The sequence below is a fragment of the Onychomys torridus genome, chromosome 18, assembly GCF_903995425.1.
Source record: "Onychomys torridus chromosome 18, mOncTor1.1, whole genome shotgun sequence".
Classification (NCBI taxonomy): domain Eukaryota; kingdom Metazoa; phylum Chordata; class Mammalia; order Rodentia; family Cricetidae; genus Onychomys; species Onychomys torridus.
Window position 1 is genome coordinate 3,418,340 of NC_050460.1, and position 16,152 is coordinate 3,434,491.

General features: G+C 38.8%; 1 protein-coding gene across 2 annotated transcripts in view; it reads left to right on the forward strand.

Moving 5' to 3' along the window:
• Tbc1d5 (TBC1 domain family member 5) overlaps nt 1–16,152 on the forward strand; it is a 292,901-nt gene that overhangs the window by 233,331 nt on the left and 43,418 nt on the right. The window contains exons 17-18 of one of the 2 annotated variants that reach the window (XM_036167803.1): nt 492–557; nt 13,443–13,606. In XM_036167803.1, coding sequence (XP_036023696.1) covers nt 492–557; nt 13,443–13,606 — 230 coding nt within the window. The remainder of the gene's footprint in view (nt 1–491; nt 558–13,442; nt 13,607–16,152) is intronic. The other variant, XM_036167804.1, reaches the window with a different exon arrangement.

Genomic DNA, 16,152 nt, shown 5'->3' on the forward strand with positions numbered 1-16,152 from the left:
GTGAATTTGGAAGTATTTTCCCTGGGTAACTTGAAGTTAGAGCTTGCTTAGGTCTTATGAATTTGCTTCAAAATTAAAGTATTTCCTGATATAGGAAGAAATCAGTTTCAAAAAAATGCCTGTTGATAAATTATGTGTAATTCCATTTTAATAAGTCTTTTTTTAAAAAAGATATATAGAAATCACACTAATATTTATTACAACATAAAATCTACTCTGAAAAACCTTTTGATCATTGAGGTTTCCTGTCCCTAGTGTAGTAGGAGCCTGTATGCTTTTCCTTTGGTAAAAACACAGGAGAATCTCCATAGGAAACACCCTGTTAATGACATTATTGACTTTAAAATACTTCATGTTTTTCAAGTTTCCTCTGTATTTCCTGTTCTATATTTTTAGTAATTGATAAAATTATTACAACATTGAGTATTAAAGACAAAAGGGTCTCTATTGTCCTTTTATGATATCTAATTATTTTCTCTTATAAAATCTAGGCGACATAGTTACAGGAAGCGGTGCTCAGCTTTCTGTTCCTGTCCAGGCTCTAACTGACCTCCAAGGTACAGTTGTCACAACATTCATATTCTCTCTGTCTCTCTCTCTGTCTCTCTCTCTGTCTCTCTCTCTGTCTGTCTCTCTCTCTCTCTCTCTCTCTCTCTCTCTCTCTCTCTCTCTCTCTCTCTCTCTCTCTCTCTCTCTCTCTCTCTCGTTTGTTGGCATTTGCTACACTACCCACCAGACTACCTTTATTTAGTGTTACAACCCTCTCCAAAACATTTTTATTCCGGCCTTACCCTCAGTTCAGTGTATAGGTCCACTACCATAGTTTGGCCACTGAGTGGCACTGTTGTGCAAAAGTTCCCTCTCAAGTCTTAGCATGGTGGCATCAGGCTCTTGACTTTTTCTTTGCAAAATAAGATTCAACCTATGATTGAGGTCATTTTTTGCCATCATGCTCTGTGGGATAGCTTGTGCAGAAAGGATTTTTGTTATTGGATAGGTTCTCTGTGACAATATTTGACAAATTTGTCCTAAGATTTGTTTCTATGCTGTAACTACCCATATGTTATCTAAAAAATTACAGCCTGTTTTTTACAAGGCTTTTTTTTAATGACCTGTTTTTGAAATAAGTACTGCCCTCATATTAAAACTTTTCTTGTACAATTTAACCAATGCAGCTAGTCACTATAAGTAGTGAGTGATGGTTTGCAATCAGAGTGAACACTTTAATATTAGCCATGTGTTGGGTTTAAGAAATACAAAAAGAAATATAAAATATCTATATAACAAACAAATTCTATTCACATTAAAGTACTGTCCATCATTTTTTATCTTTTACTGAGATTTTGTATTCAATCATATATTTTAAAAGATTTTATTTATTAATGTATTTATTATGTTCTGTCTGCATATATGCCTGCAGGCCAGAAGAGGGCACCAGATTTCATTACAGATGGTTGTGAACCACCATGTGGTTGCTGGGAATTGAACTCAGGACCTCTGGAAGACCAGTCAGTACTCTTAACCTCTGAGCCATCTCTCCTGCCCCATTGTATTCAGTGATATTTATTCAAGGTTATCCAACAAGTATTTGTTAAGTAACTGCTCTGTGCCAAGCTGGTTTTGTTGGTCCCATGGTTTCCCACCATGTCACCAGCTTCTTGGATATTACTTTTGCTTTAGATGGCCAGTCAAGCCAACTCCGTTTGGAACTAGCTCTTTTTCTGAATGTGTTCAGAATCCCCACTACCCCCACACTGATATAAAGTGTGTCAGTCTGATGTGAGGTTCCAGCCACCCGATGGCACATGGATTCTTAACCAGTGACGATGAACCTGGGGAGGGCAGAACAAGGAGAGGACCCCTGCATCTCCCGAGCTAGATAAGTTGCTTGTGTTGTCCTAGCATACTTGCTGAAGAATGTGAGCGGAAGACTTGACAATTTCTGTCTTTGCTTAACAGCAGCAAAGTAATAAAGAAAATGAAGAAACTAAGTGAATTTCCAACTCTCTATGACCATTAACTTCATACAGTAGTATAGTAGTTGTATGAGTTTCTTAAAGAAAACTAGGAATATAAATGGGTTTATGATTTAAGATAATAAATGATTTTTAGAAAATTATTTAGAAAGCTTTCTTTAATATTTTGAATTATAAATTACAATTAAAAAAACCACTTGCTACTGCGAAATTTGTTTTTTGAAGATTTAATTCCAAATATCCCTTTTAATTGGTTTAGATTTTTCATTACCATAAATACCTTTTAAGTTTTTATTTCTGTGTATACTTATGCCATGTATATTAGCATATACATATATGTAGCACCCAAAGAGGTACCATTACAGTATTTGTTTTAAATTTAAAAGGAGAAAATCTCCTTGGCCAGGTAACCACTGTTCATAGTCTTAAAGTCAAACCAAAGCACATGTGATATTCAGCAGCTCTAGTCAGTATTAAATGCAGTCATGGGAAAGGCCCTCCATTTCTTCTGCCAACCCTCCTGCCAGTGCATCTCCCCCAGAGTAGCCACCATTAGGTTGCCTGTGGTTGCTTCTAGAGGAAAAACTGGGGGAGGAAGATGGAAGTCAACTGGGGTAGAACACAATAAAGATAAGAGGCAGCTCCTCTCAAGAGCAACAGAAGAGATGAGATTTTAAAACAAGATGCTCTGTCAACTACTCTAGCTGCTGTTGAGAGAGATGAGTGGTGGGCCTGAGGAAGACAGTTCCTCTGTGTTCAGAATAATTGTTATAAGACAAGCACATGTCTTAGCTTGAAAATGTTATTTTATGGAATACTTGTTTCAAAACTAAGTGTCTTGCTTGAGTTTTTTGTTTGGTTGATTGATTTGGCGGGGGTGGGGTGGGGGGTGGAGGGATTGTTATTGTTATTGTTTTGTTTTGTCTTTGTCAGCTTGACAAAAAAAGTTATGTGGGAAAAGGAAACTTTTTATACGAGAAAATGTTTGCAGCAGATTGCCTGTAGGCAAGTTTGTAGTATATTTTCTTAATTGAAGATTGATATAGGTAGGCCCAGCTCATGGTAGGGGCACAGCTGCCATCCCTGGGAAGTAGTCCTGAGTTGTATAAGAAAGCAGCTGAGCAAGGCAGTAAGCAGCATTCCTCCATGGCTTCTGCTTCAGTTCCTGCCTCCACGTTCCTAACTTGAGTTCCCATTCTGACTTCCCTCAGTGATGGAATATGAGTTATAAGCTGAAATAAAGTCGTTCCTCCTCAAGTTGCTTTTGGTCATAGTGTTTTATTACAGCAATAGAAACCCTAACTAAGACAGAAATTGGTACCAGGTCCAGTTATTGCTTTGACAAACCTAATCATGTTATGGGGAGGATTTAAGAAGGACTGTAGAACTGGGCTGGAAAAGCCACAGAGTGCTCACAGCTTAGTGAGCTGCTATTGTAGAAACTTGAAAGGTATTGGTAAGAGCAGTGCAGGCAGCACAGGCCTCGCTTGTGATGTTTCAGAGGGAACAAAGACTATCAGGGCCAATTGTGCGATTTTTTTTTTTTTTTTGAGTTAAGAATCTAGGATTCTGGCCCACTGAAGCTGAAGAATTATTATGATTAAGAAAAGACCAGAACCACTAAATTGGAACTATTGCTTTGCTGGTGGTACATTACTTGGTCACGGCGTTTTAACATAACTAGTCACAAGGAAAATTGCAATAAACCAACACTTCTATATTTAATTGTTCTGATATTCTAGACACCTTTTTTTTTCTTTTTACAAACTAGTACCCAATTCAACAGTGCTCCCAGGGTCTTCTTCAGCTTTCACTAACTCCCTGGAATTAGACACATGTCTTTAATGAGTACAGACCAGCCTCTTGCCTTCTGTGTCACTCAGCTGTACAAGGCAGCAAGCTGTGCTAGGACAGGGAACAAATGCCTCCAGTGTTCTCCTGGCCACTGCATAAAGTCACACCAAGGCCAGCTGCTCCTAGTGTGTCACTTTCACTCCCTTTGGCTGTCCTTGCCACCACGGTCCCTGAATGTCCCTTGACTATATTGCTTTTGTGTGTTCGTCTTTCACGTCTGGAGTCAGGTCTGTGGTTTTCAGCCTGTCTGCTTAAGAATATACTCTAGCTCCTGTTCATCTCATTGAGTTTTTGAGGAAAGAAACCCTCAAAAATATTATCCATAAACCATATCAGCAGCTTAAGATAAACTATTTCTTCATCCTCTGACCTTCCTTCCAAGGCATTTGCAAGCCCAAGGCACCTGAGAGATTCTTGACGAGTAACTTCCACTGATCTGGAGTCCAAGGCACACAGACATTTGCTGTGTGTGCTAGATAGGTAAAGAGAATGAAGAAAGGGTAGACATAGCTGTGTTTTTAATGCCTTTATGTGAAGTTAGAACAAAACACTTGTATGCAGACAAAGCCCGCTCTGGAGGATCCAACTTGATAAGAAGAATGTAGCCTGGATTTCAGGGCACTCCCGCAGCATGCTTCCTGTCTAATGTAGTACACCTGGTCCATACAGCTGTGAAACCACCATGTAGCCAATGGGTCACAGACATGCTGAGAACACCTAGCCCTTGGCTGAGTGAGGACTGGGGATTTACTCAGCATGCCGTGCCAGTGCATGTTTTCTTTCTAAAAACCCTTGAGCCCAAGGCTGCTGGTGCAGAAACATTTCCAGAAGGTCTTGGGAGGAAAGGCAGTGCATTGACAGACAGCCTTCTTAGGTCTAAGTGTTGGCATTTCCATGATAAGAAAAGTAGTGTCAAGCTAATTTGCATAGTTAAGGAGGAAGGTATTTTGTACAGAGTTTTTATGTGACATACAGGATTCAGAAACTTAACTATTTGTGTTGGGATAGTTTTTAAATTTACACAAATCTGTGTTTGACTTATTCTAAAACACACACACACACACACACACACACACACACACACACACGTCCTTGGGTCCTTGAGCTAATGAATTAAACTTCCTGAGCCACAATCTTCTCTTCTGTAAGCACCTCATTGAGCTCATTGAGTCAGGATTGGATGGAATCATATGTACCACAGTTATATTCACCATGTCTGTACATTATGTTGTTCATTTTTCTGACTTCTTTTTACTTAGGTAAGCTAACTTGAGAAGTATGAGTGTAGGAAAGGTAGGAGGAAAATGCACACTACTCTTACATGTTTGAAATCTAGAATCAAAAGATTTCTTAGTTTTATTATCATTTAAACATGGAAACAGTGATTGATACAAAATGGGATAGCTTAATAAGATTTTGTTCTTCGATATTGTTGTAATTTTCTTTAAATGGAACAAAGTCCCAATAGATTATAATGAAATTTTACTTATATGCCACACATTTCTTCTGAATGGATTAAATATGCATGGTTATGTAATGCACAGTGTGCCTTCTTTCTGAAAATATCCCAGGCAACTAACATTTTACAAAATATGATAGATATAACTGTTTGCAACTCTTCCATTCTGAAAGAAAATGAGAAGCTATAATAATCCACAAATACTAACTTGTTCTAGGGGTAAAATAAAATTTAAATTATTCTATCTGGAATTTAGATTAACTAAGAATTTGAACTATAATGTCAAGTATTGAGAGACTAAAGAACATAAGTATAGTTAATAATCAAAGGAGCAATAAAGACATTTCCCAGAGCTAAAGAAGCATACTGGTGTGGAAATTGAAAACAGTTTAACAGGCAGGATGAAAATAAGACCTGTCCTTCCCTGGAAGCCCCACAGAGAACTTGGAAGAACTTGGATAAGGTGGAAACTGAAGGTTTCCAGAAAGGAAACAAAAGGGAGGTTTATTTATAAGATGACCGTCATGTCGCAACACATTTCTCAGTGGTAAAACTGAGGAGCTGGAAATGTGTGTAGGGGTGTTGGTTATTTGTTTGTTTGTTTTTAAAGGTTTACAGAAAAATTGTTTGAATTAGGATCAGATGGGATGGTAAAGTAGACAGTGGTCCAGCTAAGAATTCAGCTCTGCCAGCAGATCCACCTTCCTCTTGTTGACACAGAAGCACAGCTCACCTCAAAAGGGACAAGAGGGAGTTTATTCTGGAGCCAAATGTGAGTGGACATAGACTAAGCCACCTCATATCCCATGCTCTGGCATGCATTACAGGTCCCCAGAATCTTTATAGTCACAGAGCAAAGCAGCTACATTGATGGGAACAGTGAGTAGGTAGTTATGGCAAAGTGGAGAAATCTCAGTCTGTGGGCCTCAGATGCTGTCTGTGCTTAGACTTTTGGTTGGTAGAAACTGATTTCATTAAGTTAATACATCCCAAGAGGCTTTTATCTATTAGTCCAAGGATGCTAAGTATGATGTGGAGGTGACCAAGGAATGGCTATTTATGAAGCTAAAGGAGCCCAAGATAAATTATAAGTATGTTCTGGCCCTGCAACATTCCAACCCTCCACATCATGAAGCACTAGTCAGTGAATCCACATTTGCCTGTGGTTTCCTTCCAGGAGTCTCAGTTGTTCTCCCCATTCCCAAGTACTTCTTTATTGCACACTTGCACACTCCATCACTTGGAAAGGGAAATAAATCTTCTAGAAGATTTGAATAAATAAGGAAATGAAAGACAAAAATTATTGCATTTAGGAGTGGTAATGCTTCTTTAAAAATGTCAAATACCAACCTGAAAGATCAAATGATACTTAGAAGAAATGTAATTATTAATAAAGCAGTAAAATAAATTATTTATACATACAATTCAAAAAGGTGGAGAAAGGAGCATTAACATGAACCTAAAGAAAGTAAAGGGATAAATGGGAATAACAGTATAAGATTAACAGTACAGAAATCAGATTATGTCAGTGAAAGCAAACATAGTTCTCTAACAGCATTGAATGAAACAAGGGTTGCAAAGGTGGATTCCCAGCACCGATGGGGAGCAACTCACAGCTGCCTGTAAGTCCAGCTTCAGGGGAGCCAATGTCTCTAGTTCCTAGGGTACCTTGACTGTGTATATACCGAGACAGGCAAACAAGCACATGATAAATAATAAAAAATAATAATAAATAAATCTTTTAAAATAGTGAAATAATTCTGTACTCAGTAATTCTGTTCAAGCATGAGTAAAAGAAAAATCCTGGAACATGCAAAATAAGTATTATAGATCTAAAGATAAAAAGGTGAGTTTGGTTGTTTAATTGTAAGACTATTTCATAAGTTGAAAATTTGAACTAAGTTTTCTTCTGATAACAAAGAAATACTACAAATTTAGTGACTTAGCAATAAGGTATACTGTTTGGTGACTATATTGTCAGAAATCTGGCATAAGCCTCACTAGGATAAAACCCTGGTGTCAGGAGGCTTCAGGGAAGAATATTGGAAGCCCTTGCTTGCTGTCAGCTACAGAGAGTGCCCTGTTTCTAGTTCCTGATCTAATGTCTTAGTATACAGCGTGCTTCAGCTGTCTCCTTTCCTTCAAGGACACCTAAGAAACTTCCTGAGTTGCTCTTCTCACTCCTCATATGCTGTAAGGACTCATGATGAGATTACCCAGCAGTGATAACCCAAGACGTCCTCTCCATGAAGTCCCTGACCTTCATCAGACCAGTCAGATCTCTTGCTGCATTGGTCGCACAATCATAGGTTCTAGGAGTAAAGGAAATAGACATTATTCTGACTGCCATATGCATGTATGGCTTGTTTTCTTTTTTAAAGATGACTATAGCCTTTAGTCAAAAATATAAAATCTTAATAAATGAACAAACAGAAAAATCCAGGGGTTGGGGATTTAGCTCAGTGGTAGAGCGCTTGCCTAGCAAGCGCAAGGCCCTGGGTTCGGTCCTCAGCTCTAAAAAAAAAAAAGAAAGAAAGAAAGAAAGAAAAAAAAAAGAAAAATCCAAATAATGCCTTTAAAAAGCCACTCCCCAAAAGGTCTCAAGAGGTAGGTGATCCAAACTTTGATGGTACAGATAGATTCTGTTACATAAACTTACAAAAGGTATGGTTTTATTCCCATTTTCTTTGGTGATATCAGGCTCTGAATGACATGCTTGGAATTCTTGACAGTAAAAGCTGTTTAAATAGTAGAAGAGCAATAAGAAATTTGTGAAGGAAAAAGAAAAACCTAGGCTTTATACTAAATTCATAAATTATGTCCCATATTCATTTAAAGTTAAGAAACATCTTCCTAAGCAGGACACGAAGACAGACTCCATACAAGTAAAAGACATACACACAGGGCCAATTTCCAGAGTTTAGGAGAGCATCTTTAAACCAGTTTTAAAAGGCAAAATAAATAGTGGCAATTCACATAAGAGCTTCATATACCCTTTAAAAAGACCATAAAAGATACTCAGCCTTACCAGTTACCAAGAGACTTCAAAAAATACAGTAAAGTCTACCCTTCATGTTGTTTATTACATAAATATGAATAAATGTTAGAGTATACAGTTATATATGACACATTCTCACACATGTACAAAATATGTCCAATCTCTGCAAAGACATGGCATTAAAGATTCTCAGTGAATTTTAAACTTTTAAAAGTCTAAAAGAAGGCAATTTAGAATCATTTATCTACATCTAAAATGTGCTCAAAGCAGAACATAGTAGCATACACTATAGTTTTAGCACTTTGGAAGCTGAGGCAGAAGGGTTGCCACAAGCTTGAGGTATGTAGTAAGTACCAGAATACCTACATAGCAAGATAGTGTCTCAAAGCAAGACACTGTCACAAAACCAAAACATTCTCAACAAACTAAAATGCACATACAAATTTAGGTGTTAGTTTCATATAAATCTACTTTATAAAAATAGCAGCTTCCTCAAGTATTGGTCTCATTATGTTTATAAAGTCAAAGAATTAGAAAAAAAGTAAACCATGCTCAAATGTGGGGAAAAGCAGTCAAAACACTGAGGAAAGTTCCACATCAGACTTTACTATATAAATGTGTTCAAAGAACTACAGGAAACCATTTTGTAAGAACTAAAAGAATGAACACAGTGTCTTGCCATATAGTTAAGTCAAAACAAAAATATTGTCAATGGTACTTCAAAATCTTTTTTCTACAAGCTATTAAAATAGTAAGGTGAGCTTTATTATATATAGGACAGGCAGCTTTTCAAGACAAGTTAAGCCTAGAAGCCAGCCACAGAGGGAAGTTTTTAGGACACTGAGACCTCTGAAAGTGTTTCTCTGTAAATACAGCAGGAGCCCAGGGACAGTGGCCCTAACAAGTCACAATCAACTTTTCAGATCCCTGGAATCTAAACAAAGGTTTACAACAATATGAAAAGCCTTTATTCAAGGACAAAAAGAAAAACTCCATATGCCCTGACAGTGGGCTCTGTAGCTAGCTATCTAACTTGCGCCTTAGCTTGTTCCCACCTACCTCTCTGGTAGACAGCCAGACCCTGCAGCTTTTACAGGGGTACAGAATGGATGTGGGGTATCCTAAAAGTCAGGGTCCCAGTGAACTATCCCTTTTTCATCTGTAAGCAGCTCTTCAGAAAGGCTGTTCATGAAGTTTATCTTCATTTGACCATGTGCAGAGCTTGCTAAATGAGAGACCTACCCTATCATAAGGTGTCTGTGAAAAGACAGTTGCTGGCAATCATTAGACATCACAACTGCCCAAGGCAGCAGTCCCAGTTAGAGGAATAGATGCTGCCTGAAAAATCAACAACCAAGTCAGGCTAGTCAAAAGCCAAAGAGGACTTAAATATATGAATAGGATGTCAGTGGGGGCTTTCAAAACTTCCAGTGTATTCTGGAAGGCCGTATGTGTGAGCAGTGTTGTGTTCGTGTCTAGGGAAGGCTGGGGACATGTATAGTCTCTCAACTCCGGGTGAACTTGAGCCTCTGCTTGAGCAGGAATGAAGGCAACAACAAAGTTTATAAAAGGCCTGCTAGAATAATAATATAATATAATGTAATGTAATGAAATGAAATGATGCATCCCAGCACCTAAAGAACCCTCGTAAAGGCTGAGAACTGACTCAAGATATTTAAGAGAAGGAAATATTGTCTATTTATAGACCACTAAAGTAACCTAGCAAAAGGCTTCAGCAAGTGCACCGAATGGAGATGGGCTTTAGAATATAGCAACAAATACCAAGATAAGTGAATTCAGTAGGTAGAGTGGCATGGGGTCTGATTCCCAGAGTTTGCACATTATATCTAATGGTTAATAGCAGTTGTAAGGCACACGGAATATAAAACAGGGAAATATGACTCAGACCTTGTAAAAGCAGTCAATACAGACTCCACATTAGATCGTACTACTATAAATGTGTTCATAGAACCACAGCAAACTACTTGTAAGGACTAAATGAATGGAAACAAGGTCTCAGCAAAGAAAGAACAGAAATAAATAGAAGTATTTTGAAGAATCAGGTATTTAAGAGTTTAGAAATATGACAACTAGAATGAAATTTTACTTCTTAAATTCAACATCAGATTTGTGGTGACAGAATACAGACTCAGAAGTTGAATATGTGTCAATTGAAAGTGTCCATTCAGAGCAAGAGAAAACAACAGGTGAATATAAATTATCAGAATTCAAAACCCTACAGAGCCCCATTAATAGCAGCAATATACAAGCAGAAAAAAGGAAGAGAATGAAAGGCGGCATTTGATAAAATGAGAGATACTCCATAACTTTATGAAAAGCGTTAAAATAGGTCACTTAATGCCAAGTAGCTTAACTCAAGAGTTTCACAGCTAGACACATCACAGTTAACTATCAGTATGGGAGGTATAGCTCAGGTGAAAGAGCTCTTGCCTAGAGTGCACAGAATCCTAGGTTTGATCCCAGCACTAAATAAATCTGGCATGTGCAGTACCATCACTCAGTAAGTGGAGCCAGGAGGACCAAAAGTTCAAACTCATGTAGTGGGTAGCTGTTCCAGCTTTGACCTGGAAATACCACCCCTTGTGAGGCTTCAGTAACTGTCACACCTACAAGGCAGAGATGAGAGAGAACGCTGAAGACCCAAGATCCAGATGCAGGGGCTCTCTTGGTTCCTGGACCCTGGATGCTGGAGGTAGACTGAGCAGAGTTCTCCAGAGAACACTGCAGGACTGTGCTATACCTTTCCCAGACCCTGTTACCTAACCCTTCACTTATAAGTTACCCCACAAAGTAAACCTCCCTTTTAACTACGTGGAGTTGCCTTAATAATTTCACCAATATTTGGCTGTAGACCAAGTTCAAGGCCAGCGTGGGCCAAATGAGGTCCTGTCTCAAAAAGGAAAATGGACCAGACTTATATGCAGGAGTTGTAATTACAAGCAGAGAAAACCATTGTGACCTGTAGGTAGTGGTTCCTTACATCTGAGCATGGGCACCAAAAGAAAAATAGGCAGATGAGATTTCAAACAAAAGTTTCAAATGATGACATATAGATAGTGAAAACAGTACACAGAGGAAAAATTGCTTTCAAATCATATGTCTGATGAAGGACTTGTACCCAGAGTATAGAAAGAGCTCAACAATATAAAGGCACATATTTCAATTTCTAAAGAATAAACCGTCTGAAAAAAAAAATTCTCCAAAGAAGATATGCCTTAAAAAATACTCCAATCAGAATCAAAGACACTGTTTTGTGTAAGAGATGCAGTGAAAAGCCAGCTGTTGGTGCTGATGAGGCTATGGAGAACTTGGAAACTCGCTGCAGTGCTAATGGATACATAAAAGTACAGCTTGTTGTAGGGTAGAAGTTATGAGGCTTCCTTACCAGGCCAAGGTTGACTGGAATAGCCAGTGAGAAATGAATCTTGACCACACACAAGACAGAGGAGCCACAGCAAGACTGAGGCTGAGACAAGGTTAGTGCAAGCAGTCAGACTTTTTCCAATACCCTTGTCAGAAAGATAGCATAGTGGTTGTTTTCGGGGCAATGCCATGGTAGTTGCCAGGATACAGTGATGTTTGCAAGCTTGCAGGATATATGAGAGTAATGTCTAAGGCAACTAGTCTGTCGAGTTTCTATATGCTCGGTTGGCATCTAGGGAATATAGAGAATCATAAGGTGGCCTGAATGCTTTACTGCCTGAGGGGTACCTTGGTTTCTCAGGAAGTGAAAGACACACAGTGCCCAGGAGCAAATCCTGTGACTCATGCCTCAAGGCAGCTAGAACAGGTCAACTCATGGTTCCCTGCATGGTGGCATCTGGTTGGAACACTAGCATTCTGGATCATAAGTTTGAGGCCAGACTGGGCTACATAGTGACTTTAAGGACAGCCTGGACCAAATAGGGAAACCCCAACTCAGGAGAAAAGAGAAGGGAATGGGGAAGATATGATTTTAACAAGAAAATTAGTGGATAGGTCCCTGGATCTTTTTCGTCCAGATAGATCCTAGCCTATGGGTTATTGCCATAAATGAACAACCCAGTGTGAGGTTAAGGCTCTAAAACTCTGGAAGTTGATAGGAGACAAAGGAGGGAAGGCCAGGGTAAGGTAGAGCAGAACATTCCTGTTACAGGCCCAAAGTCAGCGCAAGATGTTTCCAGAACCATGGGAGTCTGTATTCCCTGCCTTTTTCTAGCAAAGAGAACTTGTACTCACATTGAAATTACAGTAGCACTCATTACAGACTGTTGTTGAGGTGGAATTAGAAATTTTAAAAAGTTTATTGGGAAAACAATCCTGCAAAAGGAAAAAGGATTGGGCAGAAGGGGTGGTGTTAAAGAATAATGCAGACCTCACAGAAGTTCAGGGTTTCCTGTGAAAGGACCTCTGGGTTGAAATGAGGAGATCCCGAATAACCCGGGGAGAGAGAGCGTCCTTACTCCTCTTGGCTTCCCATTCCCCTGTCTCCAGGTTCTAAGCCCACTATGTGTCCCTAGTACCTGATAGTAAGGAGGCTGCAGAGAAAAACAGCTGTTATGAGATCAGGGATGGAAGACTCAGGTAGATAACTACTAGTCCTACTATAACTCAGTAACTTTTGTACCCAATGACCCAAGAGAGAAGATTGCCTGCCATATAGAGCATCTACTAATTATGTACGTTATAGTGGGCATCCTAGATGCCACCATTGTAGTCAGGGCACAGGCCCAGTGAAAGGCACTGTGAGACAGCACATTAACCCATTTCCGGAGTCCACTGTGGGCTTGGGGCTGACCTGTGCCTGTCCCAAAATTAAGGCAAAGAAAGAAGCTCTCTGAAAACTTCTGCGGAGAGGTTAGTTTGAATCATCCTCATACACAGCATAGTAACCTCCCACTGCTGACAGAAGAGTTGGCTTCTTAACACTTCAGCTCAGTGAATTAGATTCTTTTTATGTTTTTTAAAATATGTGTGGACTATGTCATATACATAACATACAGAAAACTATATTGGTACTTTATTGTTTTTAAAAATAGCATCTTTATGTGAGCATTGTGAAACAGTGGCTTCATGGCTGATCACCATTTATTAAAGCTAATGTGGCTTAGTGACAGTCTGGTGTTTAATTATTGCTATTTAATTTTTCTAACAGGGCAAAGTTCTAAAACCATCAGTTCATCCCCAAGCATCGAGAGTTTGCCTGGAGGGAGAGAATCCACTGGCTCCCCACCTTCATCTGCTACTAAAAAGGATTCCTTTTTCAGCAACATTGCACGTTCCCGCTCACACAGCAAAACTATGGGCAGAAAAGAATCTGTAAGTACTTAGGAAAGTTTGTTTTTCATCTTTCAGTCTATCCTACAGTGGTGCACATAAGAAAGTTCCTCTTGTGTCCAGTTTTGTAAAGCTCATTAAACTTTTATGGATAGAGCAAACTTTTTTTTTCAAAAGCATGTTAGTGTTATCATTATAATTTAGTAATATTTTAAGTCTGCAATCTCTGTTAGCTAGGAAAACAAACACATCAGTTCAAAATAAGTGGAATATTTTCTAAATCCTTCTTCTGCCTTTTTATCAAAGTGTGTCATATTTCAAGACATAGCCCCAGCATTACTCATTACAGGCTCTGGTGTTCAGGAGGCAAATCCTGAGGTAGAGTTAGAAGCACAAAAGGCTTACTGCTGAATAGCACCTCCAAAAGAAAGAAGAGCTGAGATTGGACAGAAAGGTGCCATCTACCCTTACCTATCTCCATCAGTTCTCTTTATGGTTCCCTGTTCAACTGCCTTTCTAAATTTTAAGAAACAACATTTTGTTGGTAGAAGATTATGACACTCACAAAAACAAAACAAAATAATCTATTTTAAAGTAGTAACCTGAAAAGTAAAATAATTTTGCTTTTTGTTTTTAAAACTGTATGAACCACTTTTCTATTATGGTGGGTTTTTTTTGTTGTTTGTTTAGTTTTAAACATTGATTTATTTTTATTTTATGTGTTTTGAGTTTTTGTTTGCATTGCATCACTGTAGATGTTCCTGCTGCTGCCCGCAGAGGTCTGCTAGATTCCTTGGAACTGGAGTTACAGCTACTCTTGAGCCACTATGTAGGCACTGGGAACCCACCTGAGTCCTCTGTGAGAGCAGCAGCCAGTGCTCTTAGCCGCTGAGCCACCTCTCTAGCCATATTATGGTATTTTCATAGTCTCTGTATAAATCCTTTGTATATAATACTTAAATGGATATATATTCAAACTGTATGAACCACTTCAATAATCTAGTCTTAATCTAAGTTTTTATTATCTTTAATTTTGGTGCTTATAATATAATTACATCATTTCTTCTTTCCCTTTGCTCCCTCCCAACCTTCCCACATACCCATTCTTGTTCTCTTTCAAATTTATAGCCTATTTTTTCATTAATAGTTGCTATGTAGGTACATACTTACTTACATACATATATTCCTAAATACATAAATACAACCTGCTCAGTCTGTATGATGTTACTTGTTACTTGCATGTATGTTTTCAGGGATGACCATTTGGTATTGGATCTTTACAAGCAGCTTTATAAGAACTTTAACCACATCTTATAGCTAGTTCAACACCTAACCTAATATGAAAAATTCACTTGCCCCCAAAAGAGGCTACAATATCAGAATCTAGCTACAACTGGAAAATAACACTACTCAAACCGTAGAGGGATGATACATAAAATGAAACTTTAGATATCCTTGATAAGCCACTTCACTTTCTAATGTTTTAACTACATCATCTGCAAATCAAGTGATATGAATCATTCAGTCTAAGGGCTACATTCTGAGATGTGCAAAATAGACACTTGTGTTCTCTACATGCACTGAATTTAGATGAAGATGGCCGTGAGGTTTCCTAGTGACAAAATCTCACAATTCCATAGTTAAATTTCGGTCCATTACTGATTGAAATATCATTGTGCGGCACATAGCTGTGCTTTGTTTTCTGAGGGAAAGAACTCCCTCTGTGCTCTCTCAGAGCTCCTTCCAAGGTGCAAAACTGTGGTCTGTGGTATCATAGGACGGAACTTGCTATGAAAACAGTACCTCTAACAAGACTGCTGACCTCTGCTACTCCTAAAATTCCTCTGCAATTAAAAACAAACCTTCAAAGTAAGAAAGCAGGACCAAAGACAGCAGCAGTAAGTCTTGTGTCCTGGGAAGCAAGTGACAGTGGGTAACTAAACCGTGTAAGGAAGCGGAAGCCACAATCATCAGGAGGAAACCCGAGAAGGCAATTGCTTTATGTGGTAAATCCATCCAGGATATGAGGACAAGGAAGAGGGAAGGCAGGACAGAAGATGTCACCATGGCCAGTTTACACACACAGGAATAGATTTCTTTTCCTGTCTAGCAGAAGATTGGAACTTTAGTTCTCAGAAAAGTGTGAAGTAAAACCTCTAGACTGAGAGGCATCAGACACATTCCATATGAGGCTGTGCTGTGGACAGTGGGTAATAATTGTATTTAAACACTAAACAGAAGAACTCACTCCATCCTCCTCCCCTTGCCCCCCAAAGTGTCAGCATGGAGTGTGTGAGCATGTGCGTGCACACACATACACCACAAGCATTCTGTCCTTAGAAGTTCTTCAAAGAAACAATCAGGTCATGTAACGGTGGGCCCAGATCTCAATAGGTACTGTCCAAACAGTGCTTCCTTGTAGCTCCTCAGTTCACAGTTTTCTATGATCAAGACAGCCAAGAATCACGCAGTGTGGTGATCAAAGACAAAAACAGAAAGAGACAACTAAAGGAAATAAAGTATTCATGGCAAGACAACTTCAGAAACTTTCAGTAAATACACACACACACACACACACACACACACAC